Source organism: Equus przewalskii, chromosome 20 (assembly GCF_037783145.1).
Source record: "Equus przewalskii isolate Varuska chromosome 20, EquPr2, whole genome shotgun sequence".
NCBI classification, from domain to species: Eukaryota; Metazoa; Chordata; class Mammalia; order Perissodactyla; family Equidae; genus Equus; species Equus przewalskii.
Window position 1 is genome coordinate 45,720,281 of NC_091850.1, and position 12,095 is coordinate 45,732,375.

At 39.2% G+C, this 12,095-nt stretch overlaps 1 protein-coding gene across 6 annotated transcripts in view; it reads right to left on the bottom strand.

Annotated features, from left to right (window-relative positions):
* The window catches only part of TRIO (trio Rho guanine nucleotide exchange factor), a 355,575-nt gene that overhangs the window by 233,857 nt on the left and 109,623 nt on the right, over positions 1-12,095 (bottom strand). For all 6 annotated transcript variants that reach the window (XR_011530455.1, XR_011530456.1, XR_011530457.1 and 3 more), the window contains exon 2: positions 4,618-4,692. Coding sequence is in view for 3 of the 6 variants with exons in the window: in XM_070587180.1 (XP_070443281.1) it covers positions 4,618-4,692 (75 nt within the window). In the remaining 3 variants the exon portion in view is untranslated. The remainder of the gene's footprint in view (positions 1-4,617; positions 4,693-12,095) is intronic.

The window sequence follows — 12,095 nt, forward strand, 5'->3', positions numbered from 1 at the left end:
TTGATGAGGGCAGGAACTAAGATTTTTAGCATAAGGAAAAGGATATACAAATACAAAGTCAAAGAAAAATAAAATATCTGTAATCCTAAATTTGAATTGGAAATTTTAGTATGGAATCATGACATCTTTTCTCATTAAAAAACATATATATACACACATATTTCCTAGATGTGTCCACTGAAGAGGCACAAAAACAGTGACCCACCCAGTAACAGCGAGCTTCCCCAGCACCCTGCACCATTCCCCACACAAAGGAACCAGGGCTCTTTAGAGGACGGCTGACTGCAGATATGGAGCAGGAAACAGACGAGATGGGCCCGAACCATCTTTGACATCAGCAAAGAGAAAAGCGGTACTACCATGGTACACGGATTCAAGAACCAATCTGAAGAGGCTCCTCCCACTGGCCAAAGATGGGAAAATTTTAACTTCATAAGAGAAAAAAAAAACTGTACAATGAATTGAAATACTTCAACTATACTTAAAATCATGAGCTTAAAATGATACCAAAAATACACCTCAATTGTTTTTTTTTATTAGTCTGAAATGACTAACAGTCATTTTTTATTAGTCTGAAAACTGGTAAAGGACAAGAATCAATCATTTACCCTGCTTTTCCTATATGAACTGTGTTCTCAGGGTAACCAAGAAACTGATGATGGGACATTCTTCTTTATGGAAAATCCGAGTTGATAAATAAAGAACAAAGGATGTAATTAGAATATCACAATTTTGCAACCCTAATAAAATAACACATCTAAGCAATGATCATCGATGAATGGTTAACATCATAAAAAAGAAACAGGCAGACTCCCCCAGTAAAACACCCAATAGAACTACTCAACAACACCCATTAAGGATGTTTGCCTCCTTCCCTTCAAAATCTAAGTCTAATCAATCCTAGTTTATGGGAAACACAAGAGCAGGGGAACATGTTAAATGACCACCCAGGGATGCAACCAGCGAAGCTAAAATGGAGAGAAATCAACAGGAGAACATCTGGTTTCCTCACCTCACAAACAAGGGGATAAAACAAAAGGAGGAGAAGGAAGAATGTACAGATTAAAAGAGACATCAGACATGTCAACCAATTGCAGTATATATCCAGTAAAACAAATTATGAGACAAGCAGGGTAATTTGAACATTGATTGGCTTTTTTACGTTAAAGAATTACTATTCATTTTTAGATCTGTTAAAGGTACTGAGGTTTTTTAAAGCTTTTAAAGGAATACAGATGAAACAAGATTATTGAAGTGAACCTTGGGTTTCTGGAAATTCATTATACTATTCTCTCCCCTTTGGGATGTTGAAATGTTGATGCTGAAAGTTAAGGGTGAAAAAGTGTTCTTAATTCTGGTGGTTGTCTGTGAGTTCTTTTAAAGTCCGAACCCTAGCAGTACAGGAACCACATGTAGTAGTTGACATATATATATAAAATGTTCATACACACACACAGAGGACATTAAGTATATATGATACATTAAATATGTATACTATAAATATATACTACATTATAATCTATCTATAGAAATAACGTTAAATATAAACTACAGGACACTTCTTTTACTGCCCCTCCTCCTGACTTCCAGCACGAAGTCAGATACATCATCTAACCTCATTTAATTCACCCTCTGAATGCAGGAAGTAGTTCTTTGCTATCTTATGTAAGTGCAATGAAGATTACTTTCTAAAGTACCTGGAGATGAGACTGAGTGAGGATCAGAAATATTCAAGTCCAAGGACTCCTCACTAGTTTTTTAGAGGTCTTGAGCTAGTAAGCACCTCACAGAATCACTGAGCTTTTGGCCTGCTTTTTCAAAGCCCTGGCTATCCCACTTAGATTTAATTTACTAAAAGCCACTCACATGGAGAACTTTTACAAAGGTACCATAATAACTATCCCTCAATAATTTCAAAAATGAGGTCAGAGCAGAAAACAGATTGGCAATTGCCAGAGCTGGGCGGTGGAGGAAGTGGGACTGGGGATGGGGGTCTTTGGGGGTGATGACATGTTCTGGAATTAGATAGTGGTGACGGCTGCACAACCTTGTGAATAACCTAAAATCCACCAAATTGGACACTTTTAAAAGGTGGATTTTGGGGCCGGCCCCGGGACCAAGTAGTTAAGTTCACAGGCTTCGCATCAGAAGCCCCGGGTTTTGAGGGTTTGGATCCTGGGCACGGACATGGTACCACTCATCAGGTCGTGCTGAGATGGGGTCCCACACAGCACAATCAGAAGGACCTACAACTAGAATACACAACTATGTACCAGGGGTCTTTGGGGAGAAGACGAAGAAAGAAAAAGAAAAAGATTGGCAACAGATGTTAGCTCAGGTGCCAATCTTAAAAAAAAAAAAAAAGTGGATTTTATGGCATGTGAATTATATCTCAAGAAAAAAAAGGATAGGATCAGAGGTAAAAATTTTACTCTTTCATTATAACTTTTCAAAAAAAAGTTCAACACACAAGTAATCAATTTGTTTTTAATTTACTGATTTTGTTTTCCTTTTCCCTTCCTAAAAATAGCAAGCCTAAGGCAATCAGCAATGACCTCATGCTAACATAACTTGCCAATTCTGGTCACAAATCAGGAAATACTATAAAATTGTGGTGGCACCTATGAACTTCATCTTGCTAACACAGCTGGTGGAAGTCCTACCATCTTTATCATTTAAAAACAGTTTCATACTAATTTGTAACAATGCAAAACTTCCCTCCCCACTAAAGATATCCAACTTTAATTAACCCTGCAGAATTTAAGATTTTAGTAAAGATTCATAATAAACTTTGAAAGACTGCTGATTTTCTTTTGTTTTTCCTCCTTCTCCCGAAAGCCCCCAGTACATAGTTGTATTATTTTAGTTGTGGGTCCTTCTAGTTGTGGCATGTGGGATGCCGCCTCAGCATGACCTGATGAGCGGTGCCACGTCCGCGCTCAGGATCCGAACTGGTGGAACTCTGGGCTGCCAAAGCAGGGCACACAAACTTAACCACTAGGCCATGGGTCCGGCCCTGATTTCATTTCTTTAATTAGTTAAAAGGGAAGCAGTTTTAATTTTGACCGTAATTTAGATTAAAAAAATGCCATTTAACAAAATATCCTGTATTCAATGACTAATAAAAGAATGAATACAAACAAAAATCATCAATCTTAACTTTGCATTGTTCTTTACATGCATCTCCACGAGTTTAACAAAAGAAGAAAGTGCAATTAACATGAGTTTAGGAATAAAAGAGGGGACAGAAGGAGCAAGTGCTCTTGTCACAGAGGCAAACTCTAAAATAAAAAACTAATGAATATGTAGGATTGGCTTTCTTTAAGCCTTTCTTACTGATGCCTCTAATATTTATAAGTAGAGTCTTTCCATTTACTTTAAAATCTCTCTGTAAACTACAAAGTCAGGACTTCACGAAACTAGCATGAGTCCATATTATGCAGTTTGTCAGTAAATGATCAGAAAAGACCAAACGCTACTTTTAAAACTTAGTGTATTATAAGCCAAGAGTTTTTTTCTTTCATTTTATTTTTACCATGTATTCCCAAGAATCTAAAGCACCTTCTTCTTTTCATGAACTTTCTACTCTTCCATTAACCTCCCAAATGCATTTTGAATTAGATTTACTTCATCAAAATCACGAGTGTTTAACAGGGGCCAAAAAACACTACTGGATATAAAGCAAGGTAAGATTAGCAAAAAGACCATAGGAAGCTGCATCCTGAATATATACCAGTCCCACATGCCAAAAGGACACATAAAACATAGAAAAGCCGTTAGCAGTGTTATAAATTTAAAATAAAATGTGTTCAAGAGGAGACTTCAGCTCAGCATAGTATGCCTGTTTGAGAAAGATAAAAATTTATCAAGGGAAACACATCCAGGAAGACTGTCTAACAGCACATGACAATCTACAGATTTACTTCCTGCTAAAACAGAGCAGAAAAATCTTGCAAACCTTTGTTCTGTAACAAGTGAACTGCTGCCAATGGCTGTTCTGTTCACACAGGAGGGAGAAAGCCCAAAAAAGCCCTAAAGCTGATCCTCTATGTGTAGGGGAGAGGCAGTTATGTGCCCCAAAGCTTGGGAGATTGATCCAGAGTCTGTCACCAAGCTGCAGGAGGGCCAGGTGCCCCAAGGACCAAGTTCTAAATGAAGTGGAGGACCAAGCAGGTAGAGATCACAGAGGCTTTCGCAGTCCACTACATGGGTTCTAGGAACTCCAAGACCAGAGTACAAGAAACAGAGGTAAGGAATTCAGGACACAGCCATATACAGTCACATTGTCACCACTTCTGCTGAGATGATGGGCTTTAAAAAGTCAGTTGTTTTACTGAACTGATTGGGGCAAAACAGCCAAATGTTTGTTGAATGACAGGCACAAACATATTTTAATTACCAATGAGATCTGACTTTGAATAAGCCTGTCAGCTAGAAGAAAAGACGTTGGGCACTAATATCTTAGGAAAATGCTACAAGAATAAAGCACTTAAAAACCCACTGAATGCCAATGCTTTTGCGTGTGTGGCAGGTGAGCTAGCCGAGTATTTCAGACCCTGATATTGTGTCAGAGCAGTGAGAAGGAACAACAAAGCAGATTAGAAAGTTAAACTTTACCTGAAAGGTATGCAACTTTTTCCTTTAAAATTGGCAAAACATCCATAGCTTTCATTTCATCGTTTTTTCGAAACCCTGAAATACATAAGGAGAAAACAAAATTACTAGGTTGCTTGTGTGACATTTAATTTCTTAACCATTCTATCCAGTGCCAACACAGCAGCTTTCTTCGCACCCACTAAATCAACTTCAGAAATATCATCATTTGAAAACATTTGAATTCTATAAAGGAAAGTCTCTGATCACAGAATTACCTTCTATTTCTATGTGAAATAATGATTTGCACCAAAATCTAGAGGCTCCTGTACCAAGCAGGCTCTTGGCCATTTCTAGCAATAAAGACCCAGTCTCAAAAAGACCGCATATAAAATCAGTCCAGAACATTTCAAAAATCTTCATTTCAATCTTGTAGATTAATGTAAACACTGGCATGTAAAGCACCAACACTATTTTTTAAAATCTGCCGTTCACGGCACACCAACGCCTCTAGGGGGAGCTAAAGCCTCCTCCTATCAGTGTCTGGTTAAAAATAAACGAGGAGGGAGGAGAGAAGGGATTATAAATAGCTGGGGACTAGCCACAGCTCCCTCTTGGCTCTGTCTTCCAGGCTTTCTGGGTCATGTCCCCCTGGAGGAATGTCACTGGCTAATGTGGCAAGATGGCCTGGTGCCGCCTGCTTCACAGGGTGGCTAAGGTCCCTCTTCTCACTGCAAACCAACTCTCCCCGTGCCCCCAATGTCATGGAAGGCCAAGTAGAAATACTGTGGAAAAGAAGCATGCAGCAGGCAATTTAGGCCAAGCCAACATCCATCTAAGCAAAAGGAATTCTTGCAGCCCAAACATGTTTGGCCCAGCTCACCAGGGCAAATGCCCACATGAGAGTTTGGGATCAAAAATGTTCATAGTCATAACAACGCCTCAGGATGTTTCTCTTGGAGGTCTCTAACAGAGGTAACCTAGGTTCAAGATGCTGGCCATCCTCATCAAAACTAGCGACTATCATCACTGGCGGAGCAATCCCTAGAAAAAATAAAAGACTACTGCCCCATCCTTATTTTCCTGTTTGTTTTTGCCAAAATAGTACAAAGAAAGCACCCAAAATGTTAGTGTGGCAATACAACCAATGTATGAGATACAGACCTGGAATTAGGAACAAGAAGAGTACTCTAAGGAAACAAATGGAGCTTCCACCTCTGGTATGCCCAAGTAGCTCCTACTGGACCAGCCCTGCCACAGATTAAATCCATAAAAAAAACAACTATCTCGAGGCACAGGAGAGTGACCGAAAGCAGGGAGAGACTCTAGGAAAAAGGAAATGGCTTTAAGAGAGCTTTTAGCCTGAGAGCAGGGCCCAGTCTGAGCCACATGGAGCTGCTAAAGCAAGAACTAGGATACAGCTCAGGGTGACCCAGCAGCTGAAATTGAGAGAAATAGTGAAAAGGATACGGGGGGGCCATAAACTCTGTGGATAAACTTGGTCCAAATCTCTGCCTGTCCCCTGAGACTCACACGTTCAGGGCAAGCTCCAAGCAGTCCAAGCGCCAAGCTAAGGATAAAAGATCTGACCCGAGATTCGAGTTGCTGCCCAGTCCACAGGATGCAGAATTTGTAGCTTGAGTCCAGCCAAATTTGTAGCCTGCTAACGCAAGCAACCAAACAACAACAAAGTCAGCCTCTTTTGGAGGAATACAACACAATCCAGGCTCTACAACATATCATTCACAGAAACAAAGAATGAGTAGATTAACAGTGTGATTTGTTTTAAGCAATCTCTCCTGTCCATAGAACAACTATACACGTACTAAGAACTGGGCTTAACAGGATTTAACTACGACTCTGATAATCACTAGAGACCACCGAAAGACGGCAGTAAACACATCCTGATGAGAACCCCGAGGTCCAGAAGGCTTAGCAGCACTACCTAGCTAGTCATGAAAGACAGAAACAGAACCCAGGCCTCCAGATTACCAGGCCAGTTTGCTTTCCAATATACCATGCGTTGTGCTGGCAACCCACCAAGCTTTTAAAACAGTGGCTATTTATAAAAGGCAAAACAAGAGCCAAGACTTCTGCAATTTCATCCTTAAGGTTCCTTCAAAACTCTTGAATGGATGCAACCTAGTCTCAGCAATTCACTGCCAGTCATTCGATAATTCACTGAACACATCTACAGAGATTGATTACATCCCAAGTCCATCTGAGGTGGACGTAGATGGTAGTGGGGCAAAGACAAAGAGGAATTAGGCACCACAATGGCCCTCAAGGAGATAAGTTTATAAATGCCTACAGAACCAGGCAGAGTACGAAAAGTTCCATAAGCAGCAGAAGTGCTATGGGACCCACACAAGTGAGGAGGCAGATCAAATGACAGAAATACAAGGAAGGAGTAAGCCCCATTGTAGATCCCAATCCACAAGGATTTGAAACGAGGATTCCCCTTCTATTGCTAGCAGAGAAGAAAACTTATGCTTCCTACCATTCCACATAGCCTATGCCCACAGATGCCCTGGCCAGAACACAGCGAAGCCCTCAGAGAAGTGCCCACCACCAAGTGCAGTCCCGGATCCCCACCCTATAGAAACAGGAGCCCCACGTGGGCCCAGCTCCCTCTCACACAACCCTCATCAAGTACAATGTCCTAATCCCAGTGCCGGTACCTCAAAAGAGAGCTGTGTGACCTACATAATAATTTCAAAGCATTACTGACAATTCCCACTGACTCTCTGAACCACACCCATTTATTAATACCCTGGATGGAGTGAATGATGGAACTTAGAGCTGCGGTGTTCCAGGCCACCCCACAGGAAGAATATCATACTGATGTGAAAGCAAGGTGAAGAAAACAAAACTTAACAATCTCGACAGAAAATCCTGATTTCCTATTTGTCCCACTATAAGCCACAGACTCACTCCCATGTATCTTTAGTTTCTGAAAACTATAGTTACTTTAGCCTATCAGTTCCTGAATTTCTCCCCTAAATTAAATAAGACTCACAGTCTTCCTAGAGGAGGAAAGGCACATGAATCACTGGCTAAACTCGTGTTGAAATGTGTTAGACTTCTACTTTGATACATGTACATGTCTAAACAGAGACTAGAACATAAATTCTAACCAGTTTTACAAAATTTTTGTTGAATATGTCACAGAAAAAAAGATGTTGATTTTATTAAAATTGTCAATTAAAACTTTTAAAACAGAAAATAGGGGAAAAAAGCAGGAATATAAAACCACGTGAAGATATTGAGTTTGTGGCTATTATGACAGTCATCTAAGTATTATTTTTAAGCTCGTTTCCATTTTTAAAAACAAATTCAATAAGCAGAAGATTGAGGAAGCATGTATACATACAAAAAGTAGATTAAACACATCACATAACTTTCAATAAAAAGCAGGAAGAACTCAAGCCAGGAAAGGTCCTCAGACCAAAAAGACAGATTCTGTTCCATGCCCTGAAGAGATATTTATGAAAACAGAGTGTGTGACTACTAACTGAATGAATGAATGAATGAATGAACAGCTTCTGTGCTTTTCCAGTGATTCTAGATTACACCGCAGACAAGACCATTCCTACTGTGTTCTTTCCTCTTGCATTAAAGGATCCAGCTGTGGTTCTTACACCTCAGCGACTATCCCAGAAGCACACCCCTCTCCCCCTGCTCATGGAGTAGCAAAGGAATGGCAATCCATCTTGGAGTGATGCTTCTGAGATCCCAGACCACATCTCTGTGCCACAGACCAGGAGGCAGCAGCAGTTTTACTTCTAAGTGCCACCAAGGGAGTTTGAAAATGCCACTAATAGGTGTAAGGGGGTGCCACAAATAGAGTTTTGGTAAAATTAGGAGAGAAAGGGCAGAAAAAGAAGAGCAAGGTGGTAACTAAGAGGTAAATGGCCAAAGTCAGAGGTCCCTCAGTTTTGCCCATTTCTTGAATTACAAACTTTTTAAATTACATAGAGCCTATACTGAAATGTGCAGAAAGACGGACTGGGTTCCCGTTAAAATTTAAAGCACATTTCGCTGAGACAAAGAAACCAATGTGAATTTTGGTGAAATGCTAGCTCCAGGGAATGGTAAACACAGCACAGGACAGTCAGACGAGGTTCACCGGTTCGTACCGAGAACATTTCCCAGGGGAGTCCTGCTCTTCTGAACCAAGTCTGTGAGGAATTTGAGCAGAATGTTCCCATGATAACATTTACCATTAACTCTAAGATCTTCATATTGATATTTGTTACAATGTTATTGAAGTAAATGGGTTTGGGTTAAAAATCAGATTTTATTGTTGTGAACTAAATGTAAATGTGCTTAGTGGTTGACGATTTTCTTCCCTCTCCCAGTTTCATCAACACAAATAATATCTTTTCCTAAAACAAACTCGAATATTTAGAGGCTTTAATATAGTCATTAAAAATATCTCAACCACAAGCTTCAGCATGATATTACTTGCCAAAATTGATTCTATTGTCACCTTTTAAATTGCTATTTGGTTCAGTAGCATGTCAATCTGAGATACATTTTAAACCTCTGCCCCCAAATCATTCACATCTCTTAAAATGATAAGCATCATGTTGCCCATCAAGAGGACAGTTTTTCTCTAACTTCTCTTAAATCAGCCTGCTAGCCATAGGATGGATCTGTTGTGTTCTCTGCTGTATCCTCATGTCTAGGACACAGCCAGGCACAGATGGCCAATAAACATGGGGTGGCTGGAAGAATGAATGAATGAACAAACTAACAAATGAACATCCTTCTCCAGCTTCTTGCCCCTGAACCCCCGCTCAAGCATCCCAATGGTCTTTAGCACTTCTATTTTAGGTTTGTGAAATATAAGCTTGGGGTTCTTCAGACAGCCATTCCTATAGTATGATTTATACTTACAACAAGGAAAATTAAGCTTTCTGCCCTAAGAGGAAATCTTCCACAAGTTATCATTCGACAATGGAAAATCTTTTAGTTGAATCAATGGTCTGAAACTTCAACTATCTAATACCCTACTGGTCAGATCAATTTCTCATTTTTTACCCTGAGAGTCTGCAAGGAGGTGCTGTATTCTTATTGTTGAAAAATACCTTTATGAAGCGAGTCACTCTGAGTGGAATGCTCAAGCACTTGGTCACTTCCTTAGTATTAAATTTTTTTAAAACAGCAAACAAAAAAAGGAACAACAATCCCAAGTTTTTAATTTCAAAATGAAAAAAGCACCATAGAAATATTTTCACAACGAGCAAAACCTTTTATGCAGCACATTATCCCAACAGTATTTTTTACATAACTGCTTTTAAAAAAATTAAAATAAATCAAATGAGTCTAAAAACAAATCAAATTTTACATTTCTTAAACTAAAACACAGGTCAGTTTTTTCCCCCATATTTCTCCCAGGACTACCGGCAGATACTAGTAATTTGAATTTACAAATTCCTCAAATTAAACTAGTCATACGGTTCTTTTAGTAAAAACAGTGTTAGAAAAAACCATAGCTATTTCTTGATCATTTGAGCTGAATCAAACGAGCTGGCAGACTGTTCTGAACTGTGCCTCACCTCCTACACTGAGATTTGTTCTTAAAACACAATACACAAGAGAAACTATCCTCTCATCCATTTTCAGAGGTCTCATTTACCTGTCAGATACACTACTTTAGTACTTACTAAATGGGAAAATCGAAAGTGGGAGAGATTTTTAAAAATTCCATACTTAGAAAAAGTCAGGTTGTAGTAGTAACAAAAATGCGTTAATAAATAAAGCAGCATTTTGAAAGAACAAAGAGGAACATTAAATAGTAAGCAGGAGGGTTAGTATTAGTGCCAAGTCTTGGTGGTAATTACCGAATTTTACTCATTAGTTTCTTTAGGGGAAACGCGTGCGTGCACGCACCTCTGAACACAAAGAGCAGGGTGATAAATCTCTGCATCAGTAGCGCCACACATGCGCAAATGGAGGTGACGTCACCCTTTCCAGGCAGGCAGGCCGGCCGCAGTTCCGACTCCCGGACCTTTCTCTGCAGTGCCTGCAGGATTAGTCACAGATCGCAGGGAGCGGTGGCACGATGTCTGCGCTAGCAAGGCTTTAGTTGGGCAAGCATTTAGATTAGGGTTGCGTAGGAAAGAAGCATTTTAACCAGCCTGGATCGTCTATGAAAATGTTTACAGGGTGACAGATACAAGGTTATAAATGAAATGGTATAAATGTCTTCTTTACTAACATATTAAAAAAAAATCAAAATATATAATGCAATGCTTTTATCATTTTACATAAATACATTACTATAATCCACACATATAAAATGTTTATAAAATGCATATAAAGTGAATTAAGTACTTATATCAACATTACGGACATGTTTACAGACAACCACACAGGAATATGGATGGGGTTTCACAGTCCAGCATTATAATTTCTGCTTATAACCTTTATGGTTATAACTGTCAGACTGGCTGATTTATTCCTTCACATGATTTTAGAAGCAATAGCCTGTAACATCATACCTTTAAGGAAAAAATAGTGCCATAAGTTTGATTTATTCGAGGGAGTTAAGGGCATTTCAGCTTAAAATAGCTCTGGCTTTTATCTTGAGCACAAAACACAGAGGACACAAAAAAATAACCAAAAGATCATAATAAAAAATATTTTTAAACTATGATATATATTTTAACATAAATGAAACAATGTAGATTTTAACATGATTTAATTAGGAATTGGCTATATATTAGAAGTTAATTAAAAAGAGTAACTAATAGACCAATGGAAGGGATTATTTCAATAGTCAAAAAAAGGGAGAATTATAAAAGAGTTCTACCTTCTCATGATCTCATAAATCAAAAAACAACCAGGTGCCCAGATGTGCCATTCATCTTTGGATCACCAGGGACCAGCAGAGGGCTAAGCAAGGAGAAAATTGATCCTCATGTTTGCCAAACGCCAGAATAAAGAACACATACATCTGTCTGTGCACGTGCCTCTGAGAGTGTGCGCCTGTAAAACCTGTCAGGAGATGTCCCTGGGGAAAGCTCAGCCAGACTGTACTCTGGGATCTAGTCACCCATCCTAAGCTACATACATACACACACATCCATACATGTGCATACAGTTGGTTCTGCGATGCTGGCCTACTCCAAAAAGAGACTTGCTTTACATAAGCAGAGCCTCTCAGGATGCCTGTTTAGAAACTGAGTGTGATCAAATGAACCACAGAGTGAAACGACTGATACAATCTGATCACTGTATCAAATGGTTTGGTTTATATGAAACCATGTGAGGTTGACTGCTAAAAGACACTCTGTTTAATCATTACATGGAACATTTCATACACGTTAGCACACCTGCCCTCTAACAAATAAGAGAAGGAAAAACTCTAATGCCCACATGTATTTTTTTAGTACAGATTCTAATCATATTCAGTAAAAGCCTGTGGAAAATAAAGCTATATTGTAATTCTATTCCTTTTCCTATATAATTATCTTTTTGATTATTACATAAGG